The 25,236-nt window shown below is 33.3% G+C and overlaps 1 protein-coding gene across 2 annotated transcripts in view; it reads right to left on the bottom strand.

The window, feature by feature from the left end:
- The window catches only part of LOC145291322 (natural resistance-associated macrophage protein 2-like), a 346,900-nt gene that overhangs the window by 191,673 nt on the left and 129,991 nt on the right, over nt 1–25,236 (bottom strand). For both annotated transcript variants that reach the window (XM_080137065.1, XM_080137066.1), the window contains exons 2-4: nt 14,642–14,772; nt 12,008–12,130; nt 6,590–6,755 (exon numbers count right to left, since the gene is read on the bottom strand). In XM_080137065.1, coding sequence (XP_079993191.1) covers nt 6,590–6,755; nt 12,008–12,130; nt 14,642–14,772 — 420 coding nt within the window. The remainder of the gene's footprint in view (nt 1–6,589; nt 6,756–12,007; nt 12,131–14,641; nt 14,773–25,236) is intronic.

Below are 25,236 nucleotides of genomic sequence, written 5' to 3'. Positions count from 1 at the left end.
TGCAAGATCTACAGCAGCTGTGCTAACGGTTATATCACACAGGATTAGTGAATCTCTTGATAAAGGTTTCCTTTCCAGGGCAATTGCTTCGATAAGGTATGGCATAAGGGCCTACTTCACAAGATTTCCAGCCGCGGTATTACTGGAAATATTTTCTCAATCATTAAATCATTTCTCTCCAATAGGTTCATAAGAGGTTGATGGGCAGAAATCAGAGGCCCACAGTATTAATGCTGGAGTCCCTCAGGGGTCCATCCTAGGTCCAACTCTCTTCCTGATCTACATCAATGATCTCCCAAAACACATACTTAAATCATTCGTTGACATCTATGCTGATGACACAACCATCTATGGCAACATATCAAAGGCCATAAATGACAAAGTTCTCTCTAATTCTCTCTCCTCTGATCTTGAGCACGTGGTACAACGGGGGAGAGGTGGCTGGTCACTTTTAATGCATCCAAAACCAAGCTTCTATCTTTACATCATCAACGCTCTGATCCCCATCTGGCATCAATTGAAATGGATGGCTCTCGTCTTGGAGAGGCTCCATGTTTTGACAAGCTTCTGGGTTTGGCCTTTACTCCTGGTCTAAAATGGAACACGTACATCAAATCTGCTGCCAGGGACGCTGGGAAAATGGTTGGATCCTTCTACCGCTCCAGAAGATATCTCACTACTGATGCAATTCTCTATCTTTATAAAAGCCAAGTACGTCCAAGGATGGAGTACTGCTGCCACGTCTGGGCAGGAGCTGCTAAAAACAGCCTATCCTGCCTTGACAGAGTACAAAATAGACTTTGTGGTTTAGTGGGGGATGCCCTTTTCTCTTCTCTGCAACCTCTTTCCCACAAAAGAGACGTTGCAAGCCTATCTTTGTTTTATCGATTTTTCCATGGCAAGTGCTCGTCTGAGCTCCAATCCCTCGTCCCCCCTCGCCAATCTTTCACAAAAAACACCTGTCTGGCTGAAACTACTGTCAATAATTTTCTCCACTCTTTATCTGTGCCTAAATCCAAACGTAGATTCCATGAGCACAGCTTCTTTCTTAGAACTGCACACCAGTAGAACTCTCTGCCGCTTGCCTGTTTCCCACCTGGCTACAACTTGGACGTCTTCAAGTCCAACATAAACAAACTCCTGACAAACCGCCCCCTTAAGTAAGACACTCTATCGAAACCCCCAATACTAATGATTACTACAATACTGTCTCATTGATTACTGTACACGCAATAACCCTTATCCCTGAGTGGCCTTCGGGCCTTGATAAATGGTGACCCCCATGTAAAAAAAAAAAAAAATCCAACCCTCTTCCTTATCTTCATCAATGATCACCCAAATCACATTGTAAGTTCATCTGTCAACATAGATACAGACGACACTACCATCTATGGCAACACTTCAAAGGCCAACAACGACCAAGATTTCTCTGAATATCTTCTCCTACCTTGAGCATGTGGTGCAAAGGTGGTTGGTTAATTTTAATGCATCCAAAACCAAGCTTCTATCTTTTTACCATAAACCCTCTGATTCCCACTTAGCCCCAATTGATATGAATGGCTCTCGTCTCATAGAAGCTCCCTGCTTTGACAAGCTTTTGGGTCTGATCTTCACTCCTGATCTGAAATAGAAAGACCTATATCAAATCCGTTGCCATGATTACTGGTAAAACGATTGCATCATTCCATCACTCCAGAAGGTATCTTTCTCCTGATGCAATCTTCTATATGTATAAGAGCCAGCTTCATTGTGGACAGGAGATGCTCGGAACATCCTATCTTGCCTTGACAGAGTTCAAAACCGGCTTTGAAACCTAGTAGATGATGCCCTTTTCTCTTCTCTGCAACCTCTTTCCCACAGAAGAGACATTATGAGCCTGTCTCTGCTCTATCGTTATTTTCATGAAAAGTGCTCGTCTGAGCTCCAATCTATGATACCCTCTTTGCCAAACCTTCACAAAATATTGTCTAGCTACAACCACTACTAACAATTTCCTCCAATCTCTATCTGTGCTGAAATCTAAATGCTAATTCCATGAATAAAACTTTCTTGCCAGGACTGCCCGTTTGTGGAACTCTATTCTGCTGGCCCGCTTTCCAGCTGACTACAATATGATCGTCTTCAAATCCAATGTAAACAAGTTCTTGTTGAGCTATCCCCTAAAATAATCCAAGTATATCTAATTTCCACCATTAAAGTTTACTACTGTTGTCCTAGTGATCATCAAACAATCATTAACTCTAATACCCCCTTCTGGCATTGATAAATGGTGACTCACCTGTAAAAAAAAAATTAAAAAATAACCTCCTTTTCTGATCTGATTTGTCAAGTCTGTGATCATCTCAATGTTTATTTTCATCCAAAGCCTTCAACACCTGAGAATCCTGTAGCCATATTCTTCTTTACCTTTCTCACTATTTCTTTTAATTCTTATAGCTGAACCAGAAACTCCTGCAACTGGGATTTTCCTCAGTATTCAGAATAACATAATATATTCAATAATAGCATTTCCAATCATTCTTCGTGTTTCATTTATTCTGCATTTCCTAAAATGAATCTGCAAATCGAATGCTTGATTTCTAAATTTGTGTTTCACATATTTTTCATTCGCATTTCTTAAACTTTCTCTTTATATTATAAGCTTTCTATAGACAGCTTATAACTTATATATATTTATTATAATTTGTGACTTAAAGTCACAAATAACTGCTATATCACAATTTCTTCACCAGGTGTTACTTTCACATCACACAAGATCTAAACATAATTTCTAGTTTTAAGAAGAATTATATTATATATGGCTATAATAAATAGGCATGAAACCATATCTCATTATACAAACGCCATTCCTGTATGTATAACAAACTTCAATGATGGCAACAGCTAGTTTTCAATTGGCAGGTGTGGATGTAAAGTTCCCAAAAGAAAAGTTTGTCAAGAAAAAAAAAAAAAGAAAAGTTGTCCATTTGTCATTACCAGCCATTATAACCAAACCTCATTGCATACAGTTTACCGTGTTTTCTACTCATGACATAAACGCCATTCCCATAAGCATAACAATTGTTTGTATATCATTTTATGATACTTGCTGAACCTTACAGTAGAAATTAAAAACTCATTAAAAATATGAGTCAATCAATATTACAAGTTGATCTCTTTTTAATTAAGCAGAGAGAACATTTAATAAATGAAAAAGAAAATGCTGGGAATTAAAAAAATGTGTAAAATAGATCTTTGTTCTCTTTCACAGCAATTTTTTCTTTTCTTCCTATTCATTTTGTAATGTTATCTCCAATGTCTTCTATTGGCTTTTATATATCTGATAAAGTCTACCCAAATGTATTATGAACTGAATAAAACCAATTTCTCTCTATTCCGCATATATATATATATATATTTATCTGAGAGTCCATCTTTCAAACTCCTTGTCCTAACGTTCACAGGAAACATGAGTTGGAACAATTACATTGAAGGCATTGCCAGGGCCACTGCAAGAAAGGTGGGCTCTCTCTACCGTGCTAGAAAACTACTAACACCCGAAAGTATCCTGTACCTCTATAAGGCCACCATTCGCCCATGTATGGAGTATTGCTGCCACATCTGGGCTGGTGCATCTGCTACTAGTCTCTCGCTCCTTGACAAGGTTCAAAAGAGAGTCGCAAACCTGATAGGCCCTGAACTGGCATCTAAGCTTCAGCCTCTGTCCCATCGACGAAATGTTGCATCCCTCTGCCTTTTCTACAAGTATTTTAGTGGTGAATGCTCTGACGAACTGCAATCACTTGTGCCCCCACGACGTGTGCACCCTCGACAAACCCGACAGGCTGCTAAATCCCACCCCCACACTGTAGAGATCCCTAGATGTAAAAGATCTTTTTACTCCAAAAGTTTCTTCCCCAGGACCGCTAGACTCTGGAATTCCATTCCAGGTCCCTGCTTCCCCAACAGTACTGACGTGCAGAAGTTCAAGTGTAACGTGAACCGACACCTTGCTGCCCAAATCCCTACATAGTACCCCAGTAGTTGTTGCCCCTGATAGTAGCCCCCTACACCAAAGTGGCAATTTGCCTTGTTTGGGGTGAAAATGTAATAAAAAAATAAAAAAAATAAAAATATATATATATATATATATGTATATATATATATATATCATGGACTCTCTCTGTCGATTTGACATATGAGGTTCCACCACAACAACTAAGCATCTCAGAAATGATTTGTTTATAGTGGTAAAAGCTTTATGAGGAACTATCTATGCTGCTAACCTCTGTCAGTGTAGATAACTTTCACAGGACAGAGTATACAGTAGACCACAGGTTTTTACATCAGAGTTACTTTCTCCTAGATGCATGTCTTAACGAAGACTGGGGATGCATCTCTCCCAGTGAATTAATATGCCTCCAGATACCAACCTGGAAATTTCTACGATTTGGCGTGGTACATACAGCGCCTAAACTTCCCAAATGGTCACCCATCTGGTACTGAACGTTGCTTAACTTCTGTGATCTGGTGAGAACTGGTGTGTCAATATATATAGCCCTCCCCTTTAGGTTGAGCACTGTCATAAATGTATTTCACCCACTGCTTAGTTTAGCGATTAAGTGAAGCCCACTGTCTGTTTGTTTACAAACAAACTATCAGCTAGAGCACTGTTAAGCATTGGGCAGATGTTTAGCTAATAGACATTTAATGAATCATTTATGAGTACCAAATCTTAGTCCAATAGTTAGACTGTCAATGCGATGGTTGTAGGTTCAATCCACAGCTGGGGAAAGGTGCTAGCCTAGCTGCACTGATAAGTCGTCATATAATGAAACAGTACTGTATGCGAATGACTATATATATACTAGCAGTTAACCGGCGTTGCCCGGTGAAAGCATGGCCCCCCCACCTCATAAAAAATGTAAGTATGGCTCTTGTTGTTGTTGTTGCCCAACCCCTAACCTGGGGTGGTTGGTTGTCAAAATACTTGCCCCAAATTTAACCTTGATAATCGCTGTCAGGATCCCCACACCCAAATTAGGGTGGGGGGAGTAGCAGTGTCAGTCAGATAGAATTAGATTTGTTCTTCGCCCGTGCATACAAATTTGGCGACCAGTGATATAAAGTGCACAATATAGGGCTTTATATTTCGAAAACTACTTGTATCCACCAAATATTATTCTTAATCAGCATAGTGGAAAACATGTAAAAGTCATTTTAAAGAAAAGTTGAAAAAGGTAAAAATTTATATTTAAAAAAAAAAAGAACAACTGGTCTGGAAGTAAACATATAACAAAGAAGTCGTCTTATAGGCAAAGTAATTACGTTTTTAACCTACCTGCATAAAATATTGGGTTCAGGGTTTTTTTTTGGGGGGGGAGGCGGGTAAATGTGTGCATAGGTATAGATAAAAAGAAAAAAGGAAACGCCCCGTTAACTGGTGTGAAAGCAAACATATAACAAAGAAGTCGTCTTATAAGCAAAATAATTACGTTTTTAACCTACCTGCATAAAATACTGGGTTGAAGGTTTGTTTTTATGCAGAAGGGGGGGGGTAACTGCGCAGTGTAAATGTGTGCCTAAGTATAATATAATAGTAAAATATAGGAAAAAAGTTTTAAAAAAGAAACGTCTTGTTATAAAGCAAAGTAAAAGAAAACAAAAAAAATATTTTTACTTTTTCATTTTCCGAGCGGCCAAACACGATGCATGTTTGGTTTGATAAGCCTCTAGAAAAACGAAAAATAAACACTGGTATCTGTAAATGTTACATTTTCGTTTCAGGTTTTGTTATTTTTGTGGGGGAGGTAGTTGCGTGGTATAAATGTGTGTATAGGTAACTGTAAGTGTATCAATACTTTAATTTCTAATTATGAGCAGTTATTATGGTTGTATTTGATTGAATTGTTTTTTCATGATTGCTTCATGTAGAGAGAGTGGCCATGTTTGAAAAGGTCTGGCACGCTCGTTTTTGTAATAAGGTGTGTATTCTGGAATAATCGCTTTGTCAGCTCTCAGCCAATGAAAAAAGTCGAAATTTTAGAAGGGAGAAATTATTATTTTTGAATCGGGAAATGGAACGATAATGGTATGTCTATGCTTATGATCCAGTTATGATGGGTACCAGGATAATATAGGTATAATGTGTTCTTCCTGGTGATGACTGGAGGCGGTAGAAGGACTTTAGATTTAATGGGAAAAATAGGAACTATTTTGTCTAAAGATAGTGCAATTGTGATGATGTTGCTCCTAGGATGAAATGTAGGACTTTATTATAGCGAATAAATGTGTCTATAATGTCATTCAAAAGTTATATAAAATAGTGGCTAATCGTCCAGACATATAAATTTGTATATGGCATCTGTTGTTGCAAACCTACGGTACTTTGGTCCAGAAGGGAATTTCTGAAATCAAAATATTATAGATGGAGATGGAGATATATATAATCATAATGACAGTAAACTACACTTGAGTAATCACCATTTAACGACCATTACTCCAGAGTGATAATAATTGTCAGGTTCCTATTCAATATTTTTCTGTTGATAAATAAATAAATACATTTTTAAAATATTTAATTTTTTAAAATGTTATTTTTTCCACTTACCTATAATAGCTATCTCCACCATTACCCAAAGGATGAGTCTTGGGACTTTATGGTAAAAAGAATTGCATACTTCGGCTAGATGCATTCCTGTAACAACTCCAAGTCTTGCTGCCAATCGTTGCATAAGAAGACCAAGAAATGTGGTTAACAATAACACCCATAATAACTAGAATATAAAAAATATATAAAATATTTACATTATTGGGTATAAAACGTAGGTTATGGAAGCTGTACCAATAGTGACCAAATCACATTTTTTGGTACTAAGCATATTTCTGAAATAAACAGGTGGACTTGGTGAACTTTTTGTACACTTTACTTCAAAATAATGGAAGCTATTGAAGTTTCATGGTAAATGAAAGAAAATTATTATTATTATTATTATTATTATTATTATTATTATTATTATTATTAATTAAATCAAGCTAATTAGTATATACATAATAATAACAGATTTAAAACCTATTTTCTTTGATTAACCATGGAAGTTCCACAGCTCCCATGACTGTTGAAAGAAATATACTCCTGAACAACATCTGTTTATTATGTCAATGTACACCTTACAACGCATATTCCGTTTATCTTGAAGCATTTCATACTGGCACCCTTTAACTCAAGTTATTGTTAGTGAATAGTGGCTTTTGAGTTTTGACATTTTTTTTTATATAATTTATTTATTTTTATTTACTTTAAACAAGAAATATTGCTATGAGATGTAAATTCTGAAGTAGTTTAGACCCAAAATTGTCAGAGGAGTTTGGTAGAGTTTTCTAGCTGAAAACCAATTAAAAAGATTTTCCCAAGTATCAATACCCCTTATGTCAAATCTCGAGTCTGTAGACTGAAAATTGACAGAGTAGTTTGATAGGGAAATGTACACTCACAGACACACACACAGATAGACAATTTCACTTTTATAGATATATAGATTATGTTCAGGTTAAGTTCGGCTTGAAATCTGCTGTTATTGTTTATTTGGGAAAAGTCAAGTTTTATGTTTTGTTTCCTCTCGTTTGTGGTTAAGACAGAAAAAAGTCATCATCACGCATGCTCATGATGTGTCTGCAACGTGACTGTTTCTGCTGACATCGTTTGTTCTTGTTTGAGTGGAATGTGATGTTCTGCCAAGACAATAACTAAATTAGTTTTTTCTTTATTTTTCTTTATAATTTAGTTATTTTATAATCTTCAGAATATTTCTCTTTAGTTACAGAAATTATGAAAACTTGAGAGATACCAGAAAAAAAATCACAAATATTTCGCTTCATCTTAATTTTTTTTTACTTTTTATTCGTCTTACAAGCAGAGTGTATGGCATTAAATCTGGTGATAAGAATTTAAACGACTAATTCAGATTCTCCATCACATAAAATAGAAGAAAAGGAAAATCAGTATGAGAAATTTTATTTAGCCCAAAAAAAGAATTAAGGCTAATTGTAATTTCCTCATTTTTCTTCAATTTCAGTATTCACTCCAACCAAAATACAATTGACAATCACTGGCAAAAGTGGATAGACAATTTGTTTATTGCCTAAGACATCAATACTGAGAAAAAGAAAAGAAAAGCGATTCTTTTACACTATACAAAAGACGAATTTTTCAACATCTTTCACAATTTCATTGACAAACAGAAAGGCATTGGATTAACCACTGAAGTGAAAGGTGGGACAGTAATACAAAACCAATATGAATCAGTGTAGAAATCACATTTTTTCCAATTTTTCTAATCATCTTTTTTGTGTTAAAATTAAAACAAAATTAATGTCAGTTCCATATGTATCATGAACGTTTTAATTCTTTATCAAATAATCTTTAGGTGACACAGCTGAAAAAAATTTCAAAAGATGGTTGAAAAAATATGCATGTGAAGAACGATCTCTCAGTGTTTCAAAAAAAGATGTTAACAATTTAAATTCCGTAAAACCAAGATTAAAAAATTAAAATTGTATTACATTAAACATTTTAAAATGTTCTTACTGATTTCATAGATGATATTATTAACTGTAGGTTGTTGGGTTTGAATGAAGATAGATTTGAGTACTGTTAATTTTTTTATTTGTTTCGAAATGTATTAGTTTTGTCTTAAGTCAAAGGGAGGGCAGTTATGTTTTTATAAATGTTGGTAAATTGAGCTAGAATTTACATGATGCCTAGTGAGATGACAAGATAGGATAGTGGTTGTTAAACCAATGTAACTATTATTATTATTATTATTATTATTATTATTACTATTATTATTATCATGAGAGTTATATTCTCTCAAAGGGCATTTAAACTTATAAATAAAATGTATACGTATGAAACCAGTAACAGCATTTTTAATTATTCATGTTCGCATTTCTTGATTATCTTTTGAAATTTCCTTTTTTACCCCAGCTTTTTTGTTGATTTGCTTTTATCCTCTGAATATGATCCAACAACGAATCGAAAACATCCGTGATACATTAAAGAACATTTACTAATTTTTTAAATTTTAATATACAAAGATCATTAGAAAAGTTGATAAATTGTAAAATTAAGCCAAGAAATTTTGTAATTTTTAACAATATTTGTGTAAACTAAAAAAATACTGGCTAAATACATGCAATGTTATATTTTCAGCCGATTTTGCACAGATAATGCTGTTAAACAAGCGATTATTTAGTATATCAGGATGGATATAAACAAAGAATATCACAAAGTGAAAAATGAGACTCATACAGGATTTGAACATATGCCTCAGAAAAGGGAATGCTTAACATAGTTGTTCTTTTGTATGTAAAACTATGGGAGGTAATTCAATACATGTTCAATTAAGAACAACCATCTGCAGCAGCTGACAGAAATATTGTTTGTATTGAAACAAAAACTGAATTTAATTATAAAAGTTGTAAATAAGCTGTAAACCAAAATGTGTAGCTTATTTGTTTTGTTTCAAAAGATACGTAGGCCAATGTAGAACACTGAACTGCTTACCTAGTGAGGCACCTCTAACCCCATCTTAGACGCCACTCTTTCCCAAATTTTCCTTTATGGACAGAAACCACCCTCATCTGATAATCACCATTTCCCATGTCTGTGATATAAAAAACCTAGATACTTCCAAGGTGCATGGGCCATAATTATAAAAAAAAAAATGCTCTGGTGAGTTTTCCCCTGTTTTCTCCATACACTACAACACATGCTTTGCTAAATCTTGTTTCCCTGATAGCTGGAAAATTGCCTTTGAAGTACAAGTATTCTAAAATTGAGGTGAAAGAACTTAATTGCTCAAATAAGTATACTCCCTGTCTTTGCTAAAGTCTTTCATTTGTTAATCAACCAAGACTTAGATCACCACCTTGTAAACGTTGAACTTCTTTTGCAACAATATGGATTTAGATAAGCATGTTTTACTGTGGATATTTTAACAACCATCTCTCAATGCATATACCACACACTTGACAAGGTGGCAGAAGCTAGTGTGGTAAACCCTGATCTAAAGCATGAAGGTGTTTTTTATGAAAATCAAATCATACAATAATACTTAATATAATCAGATTCTTAACAGAAAATTCTAGGTTGTCCTCGAGGGCTGTACATCAAAACAACATGGCATTAATGTGGGTGTGCTCCAGAGGTCGACCCCTGGACTTTTATTGTTCCTGAAATTCATACATGACTTTCCTGATGAAATTGAGATAAAAATATTTGCTGACATCACACTCTATACCAGACATGTGGGAAAAACGAATGTACACATATCTAAAACAATGTCTGTAACTTTAGATAATGACCTCTAGTTTGTAGTGGACATAATGGATAGTTTAGGGAGTTGAGTTAGTGCTTTTCGGGCACTCCCTAATAAAATAATTATTTCAACACAAGTTACTGAATAAACGAACAAACAACTTCATAAAACTTAACAAGGAAAAGGTTTATTGAAGCGAGTCAGGCTAAGATGCCAAAAAGATATAACTCGGATAAAACTTCTGCCTTTGCCTGGTAGTTATTTCCAAATGGGAATCGTTGATACTGGTGTAGACAGAGAGGGAGAGTGAGGAAACAGGTCCACTCTCTTTGGCGTCTGGCTGGAAAGGAAGGAGTTTTTCTCATCCGGAACAGAAGCAGTTAGAATCCTGAGGGGGGTAAGGAAGGTTCCTGTGCTATGCCTCTGATTGGTCAGTATGTGCCATATCACACAGTCAGGGGAGGCACTGACGCACAAGAAAAAAGTTTTATTTGTTTCTGCTACAATAGTAACATTTAATGCTACAAAGACAAAGCTTGTTTTCCTCAACAATCACAAAAACCCTTTCTAGCCACCAATTGCCATGGATACTCTAGCAGAGAGGTCATCATTTAAACTTTTTGGCCATTCACGGGTAATATGAATGGGAACAAATACAACTGCAAAACAGGTAGGCTCCCTCTCCAATGTTAGGAAAATACTCACACCTAACAGTATCCTATTTCTATACAAAACCGCCAGTCGACCATGTGTTGAATGATGTATCAATCACTATTCTCTCTTTATTAGACAGGATCGAAAAAAGCATCTCTGACCTAATAAGTCTCACACTGTTGAACAAGCTCTGACCTCTGACCTAATGACACAATCTTGCTTTCTGTGCTTGTTTTACAAGTACTTTAGTGAAATCTGCTCATAGTACTGGCACCCTTGAATGTTGACTAACCTGACAAGCAGCAAAATCCCTTCACCATAGAAATTTCCTAATAAAGTTTTGTTCCCTCAAACTGATAGACTTTAGAATTTCCTCTCTGGTCCCTGACTTCCCTGACTATACAAACATGTAGAAATTTAAATGTAATGTAAACAAACATCTTGCTGCTAAACATGCTGGTTCCTAATTCACAGTAGCCTGCTATATCTCAGTGACATATCTGAGGTGAATATGAATAAAAAGAAATATGTTTGCATTAGCAGAGAACATGTAAATATGTATGATTTATGTTGGATAATATATGTGTTTATGTTGCTATCTGAGGCAACATAATACATCAGCAGCAGTTTATGTTGCTATCTGAGGCAACATAATACATCAGCAGCAGTTTATGTTGCTATCTGAGGCAACATAATACATCAGCAGCAGTTAACTTCAAGCATTAATATTTTTTCTAAACAAGATGACAAATGTCCAAGTGATTTAATTAGAAAAGTTGTACCTTTGGAAGCAATGAAAAAAGTGTGCCATTATTTTTAGTAGTGCCGCTGCAAGAATAATAATAATCAACTTGAGATTTGTTTTAAAGTTAAGATAAATGGGGGAGGGAAAAAGTAGGGAAAGGTGAAGAAAAAAGAACAGGAATACATTACATATTTTGCTTAGGGGGTCACATCTATTTTGCTTAGGGGGTCACATCTATTTTGCTTAGGGGGTCACATCTATTTTGCTTGCGTATGTAAAAGATATTTGTAGAAATCTTCTAGTTCCTTACCTTAAAATTTGCTTTGGCACCGGTCTGTAAGTCAGATTCAATATTACCAGGATCTAAATAAGCAATACTCATCAAGAAACCTGGACCTGTAAATGCCCATAATTTGCGAAAGCTGAAATTATACTGAAATAAGAAATAATAAAATTATACTCGTAAAATTAAATACTCATTCATATTAATATTAACATCAATGTCAGTTATTTAAGCTAATTGAATTAAAAATTTTGACTTCAATATTATACAAAAAAATTGTATGAACTCTGATGTGCATGGACAGATAAAAAACATAATGTATCTAGCATCATAAAGAGCAGTGTTTCAATAATAGAGAAGCTACAGGTGAATTTTTCTTGCTCAGAATGGGTTTTGAGACATTTATGACTGAAAATTATGAAAACTAAAATCTTGGAGTTAGTTGCAATTGTGTTGCCATTTATTGTTACCAACCACATTTAAACTATTTCGGCTTTGATTTGAAGCTCATTTTACAATCTGATGGCTCTACCCCAGTCATTGCCTGGGCCAAGGAGATGCGACTAATTTCTCAAATAGGGTGGAGAGAATAGAGCACCTTATTCCATTTTACCATCAGATGAACAAGAAGGATTAAAAAAAGAATGGATTTACATCTGAAACCTATGAACAGTTTATGATAAGTCATGACAATTGATGAATCAAGAATAACACCAATAATAGTGGGAGCACTAGGAACAATCCCAAAAAACTTTAAAAAAAAGAATGAGAGAGATTGGAATCAGAGGGATGGCTGAGAAAATATAATGGATAATAATAATAAAAACGACAGAAATATTAAAGACAAATGTAGAAACTAATACACATGAGCTACAAATGCTAGCCTGACAAATAGATACTTAGAAACTGTTACAGAAGTGAAACGCAAGGAAACACCACATGGAATCAAGAAAACTGATAGTTCCCAACTGTCAAAAAAAAAAAATGAAAGTGTCGACATGAACTGGCACTACACCGAATAGTCATGGAGAATTATGGAGGATGGAAATATTGAGGAGAGAATGTATTAATCAGGAATCCACTGGATGAATGCAAAAAGGACTAGGAACTTGGGGAGGCTTATTGCCACTCAAATCCTAGTGAAGACTAATGGTTGCTGTCAATGAGAAATCAATGGTAAACGGCTGTTGCAATAATGCAAATTCATCTGTAAAGATTATCGAAAGAGATGGAGATTTGGGGAGACTTGTCACTCAGACTCAAGGTTGTTCTCAAAGAGAAATCTTTGATAATGACCAGTGTGAAAACTAGTGAGTGAATAATAATAATAATAATAATAAGGTTGAGTTTAGAGGAAAGCAATTTCACTTTGTCTATTACGATGGAAGTAAGTTTATGCTGATTTGACAGTGAGGGAATTGTTGATTGCCGATAATTGTTGTCATGAGAGAGAATGAATACCCATTGAAATGGTGACTGTGTAATGAAAAGATTATAGTAAAGTAAGGGTTGCACAACTGTCAAATCACACTTCTCTATAAGTGGCATTGTCCGGGTCAAGTAGAAATCCAAATCAATCAGAAACAATGCTGCAATAAGCCAAGAAAAATTCTGTTTTATTTTTCTTCAATAGCTGTGGAAAGGAAAGACACAACTGATTCACACATTTCCCAAGAAACTAAGTTTGCAAATGTATAGCACATTTTATTGCTAAATGGTCATTCATAAGAACTGACTAGTATCAACATTTTTTTTTATACATGAATCATTACTTATCAAGGCAAAGGATCATTTGAAAATAAAGATTAATTAAATGGATAGATTGATAATTAAACTATGATAAACACACACCAACCAATTAAAACAACAGAAAACAGCAATTCTTTCTCCTTTTTCTCAGAAATATCGCCCATAGAATGTGAAGACTAAAGAACAAAATAGAAGGCAAGGTAAAGTTATGGAACTGCCAAAAAATAAATTGAAATTCCATTTTTTACTCTCCATCAGTATAGATGATACTTGGCTCCCACAGAGCTCATCCACTCTTTGACAGCGCTTGATTTTAGTGCTGCCGAGTTTCCACAAAGCCACTTTCACAGAAAAGCCTAGGCCTGTCTGATGGATGGGATACTAGTTTCCATGCTACTAGTTATAAGTAAGAAAGCAGGTGCAAATGCTTGCTTAATTGTACTGATTCAACAAAAACTAGTGTTTGAACATGATTTACTTGTAAACTATTTCTAATGCTAAGTATATCTTGAAAGTTATTTTTAATGGTAATGCTAGAAATGAACAAGGTTTTGGTGTTAGATTAATCAATTCAAAAAAAGTGTGAACAATCAACAAATGCAGGAGATGTCCAAATGATTCTAATGTGAGAATAATTTGCACAGATACATTTCTGATATGCCATAAAATAATTTGTTTTGCCAATCACTGACATTTTGTGGCTCAATATAGTTTTGTATTCGCAAGCAGTTACTTGGCACTGCCACTCAGTTCATTTTCCATTGTAAAGTCACATCCTGTGGTGATAAACAATGTTCATCGAACATTGTTTATTCATCCACCAAAATTTAAGTCAGTTAAAAGCTGATCGAATGCTTAGTTAATTTAGATTTACTTTCTATAAACGAAAAGAGAAAAGAAGACTTTACTTACATTCTCTGACTCTGGTATCGGTATTTTCTCTTCAAAATATGTTGCCATGTGTTCTGGCTGAACAGCAGTGGCCACTTTTGAGTCGTCATCCTCATCAATCTGATTTTTCTCAGGAACATAACCACGAGAACCTGAATGAAAAAGTTAAAAAAAAAAAAAAAAAAAATTAACAAAAAATAAGTATTATTTAAATTTAAAAAAAAATATTTTTAATCATCAAGCAGAACATATACAATATTATACTGCTAAATATTTCGTCTGATAGTTTCCAAAAATGCCGTCTTAATTCTTTTTATCATTATTTGAGAATTCGTCAAATACCATCTTAAAATTGTTGTCCTTAATCTGATTTGGGAACTTGTTCCCAAAATATATTACTCTGTCAGCAAAACTTGTTCTAAAAATATATTAACATATTAGCAAAAATACAAATAAATTGGCATATAGATCTAGGTTAGGTAGCAAGGCGAGTTTAAAGATGAACAGGTTTTCGCTTTCTTTAAAATTTTCCAATTTACTATTGGGGAGTAACCTTGCTTAAAATACTATTAATAGACTTGTAATATTTAGACAAGGAAGTTCTATTTTTGTATTCATTATTTTCAAAAGAGCACTTGTGACCGGTAAATCTTTCTTTAAAATTGTTATTTGTCATTCCTATGTAATATTTTTTTTCATTCGGATTTTCCTTAGTAGAAATAGTTGCTTGGTACACTACAAAAGTAATTTTACAATTTCCTTTAAGAGGGCATTTTGATTTAATTCTACAGTTACAACTTATCAAATTAAATGCTACCTATGTCTTTATGAGAAATTATTTATACTTACTTTTAGAGAAAGAGATAAATTATTAAATAAGAAGCACGAAAATTCAATTAATTGCAAACATTATAAAAACCATCTTTTAAGTAATTTAGTTTAGATATAAAATTTAAATAAATTTAAAATTGTCACTGATTTCTATAATTTATTAAAATACTATCAATATACTTTCTCCTCTCCTGATTTCATTCTTTACTTCCCCTATCTTATATACCTGTGTGTCTATGTGTATATGTATGTGTCTATGTATTTATTTTATGACCGTGTGTACTTAGATTTATATATTATTTGGTATACCCTCCCATGTTTATTCAATCCATTTGTATGTTTCTATGTGTGTATGCATCTATCTGTACTCTTGCCAAATTATTTGTATTCTTATGTATTTCTATATATATAGTTTATGTAAATTATGCATATTTATGTGTGCGTATATATATGTGTGTGTGCGTTGTTGTATATTAGTATATGATTGTGTGCATATATTTGTGTATTTTTTGTATTATGTGTATACATAAGATTATATATATATCTATATATATATATATATATATATATATACATATATATATATATATATATATATATATATATATATATATATATATATATATATATGCTTATTTGTATGTCGGTTGGTTCTCTGTGGGTATGTACATATGTATTTTATTATTTTTATTTTGGGTACTATCTACCTGTGCGTCGCTACTTTTGAGTATTTCGTTGTATTTAATTACTTCTTTTGCCTGAATATATTTATATATTTATAGGTAAGTGTACTTGTATCTGTGTTATTAGTAATCTGGTCTTGAATGTATTAATTTGTGATTTAATATGACTTTATATCTATACTTAAATAGCTTAAACTTTCAACTTAATAGTATAGTTACACCTTTACTTATGTGCATGTATATGTATATATATATATATATATATATATATATATGTATGTGTGTGTGTATGTGTGTGTATATATGGATATATATATGTGTGTATGTGTGTATATATACATATATGTATTGTATTCTTTTTATATACATAAATATTAGTAGTTTTTTATTTATAATTATTGGACCTATTTAATTTATTTAATCCCCTCTTATGGCTAAATATGTTATATTAAAAAGATAATAAATATTAATTTTATTCTGTTTTTATTATTATTATTATTATTATTATTATTATTATTATTATTATTATCATTACTATTATGTTTATTATTATTAATAATAATTTTAATATTGTTTTATCATTATTTTTTTCTTTTATTTATATATTTATCTAATAAAAACGCGAAAACTTTAAACTTATATCATTTAGCATAAAGGGCCTAATTAATTGTAGACGTATGTTTGAATTGCGTTGATATTACTCGTGGACGTATGTGAGAGGATAAATATGCTGGCTGGATACATTCACTGCCTTTTTTGACATGTTCATTTCTGACGCTTGGATTGTATCTTCTGTCTGTATTTGTAATAATATGTTTCATTACTGAATTGTATAATTGTTCATAAATTGGTTGACACGCAGATCTTTTTCTTTTTCTTTTTCTATATACTGTCAAATTCTTACTTTCTCTCTTTCTCTATTTAACTAGATCTCATTATTCTTTCCTTTTCCTTCTAGTTCTTATTCTCTTTATAATAACAATTTATATCTTTTTTCTTTTCTTCTCCATATCATATATATGTATGTATATGTATATATATATATATATATATATATATATATATTTTTTTTTTTTTTTCTCTCTTCTTTTTCTCTCTATTTTTTTCTCTCTATTTTCTTTCTCTATTTCTTTCTCTATTCCTTTTTTTCTCTTCTCAATCACTCTCTCCCCATTGTAATCTTTTAACTTTATTTAAATTGCCCCTCCCTTTTTACATTTTTTAATTAAAGTTCTGTGTTTTAAGTTTTTTAACTCCAACTTTTAAAGAGTTCCTACCTAAAATAAAAATCCATTATTCATTGAACTTTTGAATAGTCAAGTCGCTGCCTGATGATATCTGTTGTTTGATTGAAACAAGTGGCTATTTGTAGCAGCGGGATGTGAGCATGTTTATATAACAATAAACAAGTATATATATATATATATATATGTATATATATATATATATATATATATATATACATATATATATATATATATACATATATATATATATATATATACATATACACAAATGTAGGCAAATTTTGGCATATTTTATTGGTTTCAAAATATAGGTTCTTTTTAACCAATTATCATAAAATTTGAACCATAGAATAGTATTATAATTTTCAAAAAGCCTGCAGATTTTCATGTAGTTTTGTCACATAGGACAAAAGATATAAGCATTTCAATATTCAATTTGGCTACGAGTATAGATATATACATATTTCCCTAAAACCTCTGGCATTGATGGTGGGGAGACTTAAACTTGCTGCTATGATTTCAAATAATCTGAAAAGAGGAAGGGGAAACATGATTCCAAATATTTCTCATATGTTATATCTTCCCTCTCTTGAAAATGGAATATGATTATGAATATCTCCAGTCTCAAATTTACTTTCTGTCTGAAAACTAAAGAGGGGAGATATAACATATGAGAAATATTTGGAATCAAGTCTCCCCTTGCTGTTATTTCAGATCATTTGAAGCCATAGCAGCAAGTTTTAATTTCCCCTCCATCTAGGCCAGATGTGTTGAGGAAATATCAGATATTTTGTAATTCATATGCAAAACTAGGAAAATAAATGACTATGATTGAAACATTTTTTGGCTGATGGATGATCCTCTTAATGTGCGACCTTACGGGCAAATGTCAAATAGCCCACTCCACAAGTCAGATCATTACCTTTCCAACGAACCTTCATTTGTTAAATTCTGATCAATAATCGCATAGATTTTGAACTTATAAAATTGCCAAAAAGGTGATATATCTATCTATCTATCTATCTATCCACACACACACACACACACACACACACACACACACACACACACATATACTCGTAGTCAAATTGAATATTGAAATGCTCATATCTTTGGTTCAATAGGACCAAACTAAATGAAAATTTGTAGGCTTTTTGAAAATTATAATATTAATCTATGGTTAAAATTGTATGGTAAAAAAGAACCTATATTTTAAAATATGCCCAAATTTGTCTACATTTGTATATATAGTGTCGTGACAAGCCAGCTTTAGTTTTGTTGCTTTGGGATGAATTTTGCTTAAGTTTTTTTTTTTGCTTGATTGTCTCCCCTGTGGCCTTGCCAAGCCACTAATATATAGATATACCACCTTTTTGGCAATTTTATAAGTTCCAAATCTCAGCGACTGGTCAAAATTTAAAAAATGACGGCTCATTGGAAAGGTAATGACCTGAATTATGTAGTTGGCTAATTATGGCCTTTGCCCTTAAGGTTGAATTATGTAGTTGACTATATGGCCTTTGCCCTTAAGGTTGCACATTAAAGCGATCATATTTTTGGCACTTTTTACAGCCATAAAATGTTTCAATCATTAGAAATAAGCAACTAATCGGTAGATTTTTACAAACTAAGGTTTTTTGAACAGCTATTACCTTAATTTATGCAATAGTACATGTAAACTTTGCCCTTTATGTTGCATATTAAGTGGAACATTCACTTTTCCTAATTTTTGTCAATTTTTTGTAAAATTTATATATCGCATTTCACAGTCATAAAATGTTTCAATCATAGTCATTTGTTTTCCTAGTTTTGCATATGAATTACAAAATATCTTATATTTCCCCTTCTGGATTTGATGGAGGAGAAACTAAAATTTGCTAATATGATTTCAAATGATCTGAAATAACAGCACGGAGAGACTTGATTTCAAACTTCCATTTTATTATTTAAATTTTTTTTATATTATCCTTTTTTATATTTATATCAAATACATATCAATGATAAATATTTCTCATATGGTATATCTCCCCTCTTTGGAAATAAAATTCGATTATGAATATCTCCAGTATCAAATAAGCCTTATACACTGTGAAATTTACGATATGTATGAAAACCAAAGAGAGGAGATATAACATATGAGAAATATTTACCATTGATATGTATCTGATATGAATATAAAAAAATATTAAACAATTTTTAAATAATAAAATGGAAGTTTGGAATCCAGTCTGCCCTTGCTGTTATTTCAGATCATTTGAAATCATATTAGCAAGTTTTAGTCTCCTCTCCATCAAGGCCAGAGGTTTCAAGGGAAATATATATATATACACATACGTTACCTTTTAACATGTCTTAGACATTGTGCATCTTTTTCCGTCATACAGACATGAAACGTAACTGCATTTTCGCTATAGTCAAGTAATTATACCCTAACCTTAACCCTAACCACAAAAAATTCCAAGACTTTTTTTTCAGTTTTATGTCAGGTTGGGTCGACTATACATCATACTAAAAAATTAGACAAGATTCGAGCATGGGAAAGTTTCAAATTTCGAAATTGAATATTTTCGACTTATGAGTCATTTTCCAATATGTTTTAAATCTCTGTCAGTTTTCATGATAAACCAAAAATCTTGCATTTTTACCCATGTTTTTAGGGTCAACTTTTGACATGAAATGATATTGAATCCCCCCTTATACTATATTTATGGCTGCCCCTACCTCTTCCCTCAGCCACTTCTACAGAGTGGACCAAAAAAGTGCAAAATGAATCCCAGGTTATATGATGTGATTTTGCTATTAAAACCTAGCCCACTTGGAAATAAGAGGAGGATGTTCTGCTTTTTTTCTGCTCCCCATATTGTTGCACTCAACCCGGCTCACATACAGGCATATAGTAATAAACTGATTACATATATTTTCAGAATGAAATATGAATTCAGCCTTTATGCGAACAAGATTTTAATGGTGGTGGTTTGAGTAAAAGGAGCCGAAGGCATTAACCGTGAAAGTATTGAAAGAGGTGTGAAAGTCTGGGTTGAAGCAGGAACTCATGTTCACAAAACATGTTGAGTAAACTATATCAACAAAAAGGACATTGCTATTGCCTACAGCAAGGGAGATTCTGTTCGACCATTGAAAACGAGCACTCGTCTTTCTTTGGGGCCATATGACAGTAGAATACATTGCTTATTCTGTGGAACTGTTACTAGGGAAAAGGACCCAAAATGAAAAAGTGATGGAAGGATTATCCATGTGAATACAGATGTATTTGTTCAAACTGTATCGGTCCATTGCAAAACCAGAGGGGATGAGTGGGTCACTGTTGTTCAAAGCTGGATCAAATATTTTCATAGTGATCTTAATGCAGCAGATTGTGTTTATCTCAAATCATGTAGCATCAACTATCAACTTCTGTACAATGTACAATATTCCAAGACAATTCATGTTAGTTGAATCCACCAAACGATAAAAAAGTGGAAAATAAAAGGACAGCGATCAGGAAGATGGTTTCAAACATGTTTGTGAGTTCCTAGAAAAAAACAATAAAGAACAGCTAACAATATCGAACCTTATCACTGAAATAAAAGATTACTTACATGATAATAAATCCATGGTGTACGGAAATCAATATCTCAGAAAAAAGTTGCTAAGTCGATATAGGAATTCTATATTCGTGACTGACGGCCGAAGTGGCATCAAAAATATTGTGACATTTAGGGAAAAAACCTCTGACATTCTTTGTGAATACTACAAGTCACTTCGGGAGGATGATGAAGAAGCACAGAAATGAGCAATTCTCCAACCCGCAGCAAAACTCATCAAAACTGATATCAAGATAACATTTGAGTCAATGGAGGATATGTATCCAACAACTACAGAACTGAAACTAGCAGCGGCATTAGATTTTATTCCAGCTAGTTTGCGGTTTTTGTTACATCCATTTGTTGGGAAGGACATGTCCAGAAAAGTTACTGGCATCAGACAAGCAGTCGGTCAAGAACTGTAATCATGCCTCTACAGCTTAGTGTCGCAGCTGTCACACCAAGGAAGCAAGGTAGTCATGGTATACCACGACAAAAAAACGTCCGACTTATGTTGCAATGACAAAGATCGATACTAAAGATTGTTGCTTTTCAAAGCATGTCAATCGTTGCATAGAAAGGACTGCAAATATCCGGGCAAATCTTTGGTACAGTTCCTTCCAATGATAGACATGAACCCAGGAGATAAAACAACATGCCGACTATTATAATTTTTGATCAACTGCTATTTTGGAAGGCGTGTAAATCGTGAATGCTGTTACAGATGATAGTTCAATTAAGGATGTGATATTGTTGCTTTGCAACTTCCATACCTTCATGAATGTGTTGGGTGCCATCGGGATTTTGATGGATGGCACTGGACTCAAGGATATCATGGAGACAGTATATGGTGAAAATGCTGTCGTAAACATGACGAGCGGAAAGGCAGTGCAACAAGCATTTTGTGACTACCTGCTAGTAGATCAGTGTCTCACGTGTTAAATTGTTGCCAAGATAATGGGGAGGGGGGGTGAACCTGGTTTTTAGGACCAAGTGGAGGAACTTGAGCGATTGTACATTTTGATGAAGACTGGTAAGTGTGATTTAGATTCAATAATGGAATCAGATTGCATAGACAAAGTTCACAACACTTTAACTGAGAAAAAGGATGAGCTGGTAAGGACCTCCAAGACCACAAAACTATAGATAAATTATTAGCATCTGCTATGTATAGCTAGGGCACTTGTTTCAGCTGATTAAATGGGGTCTTGGGAGATGCATCTCAGTGCTGTCTCAGCTTACCTGCCAATATTCTCGTTCACAGACCATCTGAATTATCTGAAGTTGGCTCGTCTGTATCTCCCAAAAAATGTATGCCTTAAAAGACGACAATCCTCAAGTACAACTCTGGGTTTTACATAATCTGACGCAGCAGCCAATACTGAGTTGGTCTTGGCTTTGAGCTTGTGATCAAGCAGATACTAATGTGATTACTCAAAAGTCAAGACGGGTTGATGCAAAGGAGTGGAATGTCCGAGCACTTAAGAACAATTTGGGCCATGTCATCCACTATGCCATCTTTTTACAACCTTGTCATGCATGATCTTACCGAAACAAGTTATGTCACAAGTAGTAAACCTGAGAAGTTGTCTGTCTCTCAGTAAAAAAGAGATGAGATAGATCTTGGAAAAGTTGCAGAAAAACTAAACAGTGTTACATCATTTTCAGCTGATGAATCGTTATGCAACATGATCGTAGGAATTAATACCAAAGAAGACATCAATGTGAAGGACCTCTTTGAAATCAGAAAAGACATTGTACAAAAAATGGACGGACAATCAGTGTTTCCTACTTTCACAAACGGAGTTTAAATGCAAAAGCTCTAGCGTCCAGCAAGGTGAAAGTGTTTGCAAATTATCGCATTGACCCAGCACTCCTGTTTCAGAGGTTTCTCATTGTCTCTCAGACGGGAAATCTTCAGCTAGATGAGGTCATGTCCTATGAACTGCGTCTATACCCAATGTTTTTGTTGGAGGAAAAAAACCTCTTGCATCAGGCGGACAAACCACAACTTGCTGAAACAATCAGAAACTGTCAAAACAAAACCAGACAGTGATGTGCAGCAAACTGTTCCAGTCACAAAACACAATGTACTATGGATGGAGGATCTCTTCTTCACCATCTGAAATGGAAGGAGGGGAGCAAATGATTATGATTCATTCACTGTCGAAAACTATGAAAGAGCGACTGTGATGCTGAATGGTTATGATGTTGGACCAAGTATAAAGAACTGTGCGCATCAGAGGCAAAGTTGAAAGTTGAATGTAAAGAAGGTGAACATTACTGAAGTGAAAATATTTTCAGGGAAAAAGGATGAATTCTTGTCGAAAGAGGCGCACAAGCAGGCACTGATCCAGATGATCATGGAATGAATGAAGCAGAAGGAGATGTTGATGTTGAGACTGAAAAATCATGATGCTGATGTTGCGATTGTAAAGTATATCTGCTTTCAGACCGACAAGTCTTATTTCATTCTTTGTGAGAATGTGAAAAGTGCTCCAGTAGCAGTGTCAGAAACCGACATTTAAAATGCGTAATAAAAAATTGAATAATTCAACCTCCTATCTTTCCAAACTTATAACTACTTGACAAATGTAATTTAAACCCTAATTTTTTTTCAATTAAAGGAGCAAAGACCAAATTTTAACAAAATGATATGTTTAATAGCAAATTATGCAATATTTGTTTTTTTAAATCTTTTTTTTTTAAAGATTTAAAGAAAATCAACAAATTTTAACTTGCTTCGATAAAATATATGTATATATAAATTTCAAAAATCACTTACCTATAATAAATACTATTTAATGGGTACTTCCATTCTTCATTGTTAAGAATTTATCCATATTTATAATTTAAATTCCATGTATTTTTAAATAAAAGAATTTTTTTAAACAAGTATTTGAAAAGGCCGCCATTATGTAAGCATCTTTACGGTGTTAACGAAACGCCAAAACGGTGTTTATTCTTGCTTTGAACTACAGATGGACAGAAGGAGGTAAAAACCACACATTCGCGTCAGCCATCTAGCCTTGTGCATGAAGAAATATCTGTCACCATAGATGAAAAATAATCACATTTTACTTATAAGTGTTTGCCTTTTAAAAAAAAAAAAAAAACAGTCGAGGAATATTTTTTTCTTTTCTCAAAGAAATACATGAATTTTTTATTTAACATAGTTTAATTCTTTATCGAGTGAATTTTTTTTAAATATCTAAAAAAAAAGAAAGGATTGAATGAAATAGAAAAAATTACGTCAGCATCCAATATTTACTTGACGCTCTAAGCATAACATAAGCTTCCACTTAAAAAAAAAAAAAAAAATCAACGTGGTTTTTAAAAAAAGTTTTACACTTTGGACTTTACAAGTAAATTTCCAAAAAACTATTCTTTTTTTGTTTTAAACTAGAACATTTTATTTATTAATCTTTTATCTTCAATTTGTGATATATAAAACTTTGGTGAGTAAATTAATTATTTAAATTTTAATAGACATTTCAAAATAGGGGTTGAATTAAAAAAAACGTTTGTCTAAAATATTATATTTGGTTTATTGGAAAGAGCATAAAATTTCACATTGACCCTGAAAATATCGTAAAAATTGAACTAATAGAAAAATTTTGATAGATTTTTGAAGTTTAAAAATTGAAAAATATTTAACTCGTAAAATTCAATTGATTTCATTACGTAAAAAAATGGCTGCATGAAAGCGCGCCGACACTTTGTAAACACTGTTTCTTTTTAAATAAAAAATAATATTTCTATTATTTTTTAAACAACTTTAATCTTGGAAGTATATTCCATAAAGAAAATAAACAACCCATTTTAAAAAGAGAAATTACGGGTTTTTTATATTTTATTCGCAGTTTTGTGTTAGGGGTGTCAAAAATTCTGATACACCTAGTGCTCCAGTCATACATTATGAAGATGAGGAGGAAGTAGTGTGAACAACTTTGAAGAAACATTATGACTTATATGAATCGGGGAGGAGTAGGAGTAACAGATATTGTATAAGGAGGAGATTCAACATCATTAGCAACAATTTAACGTGAAAAGTTGACCCTGAAAACATGGGTAAAAATGCAAGATTTATTGATTTATCATGAAAACTGACAGAGTTAAAGATTTAAAATGACTCATAAGTCGAAAATATTCAACTTCGAAATTTGAAACTTTCCCATGCTCGAATCTTGTCTAATTTTTTAGTATGATGATAGTCGACCCAACCTGACATAAAACCGGGGAAAAAAAAAAAAAAGAAAGTCTTGCCATTT

The sequence above is a fragment of the Euprymna scolopes genome, chromosome 12 (assembly GCF_053919585.1).
Source record: "Euprymna scolopes isolate OS-2025 chromosome 12, ASM5391958v1, whole genome shotgun sequence".
Classification (NCBI taxonomy): Eukaryota; Metazoa; Mollusca; class Cephalopoda; order Sepiida; family Sepiolidae; genus Euprymna; species Euprymna scolopes.
The sequence above is the reverse complement of the archived record's forward strand: the minus strand, read 5'-3'. Positions and strand labels throughout refer to the sequence as shown.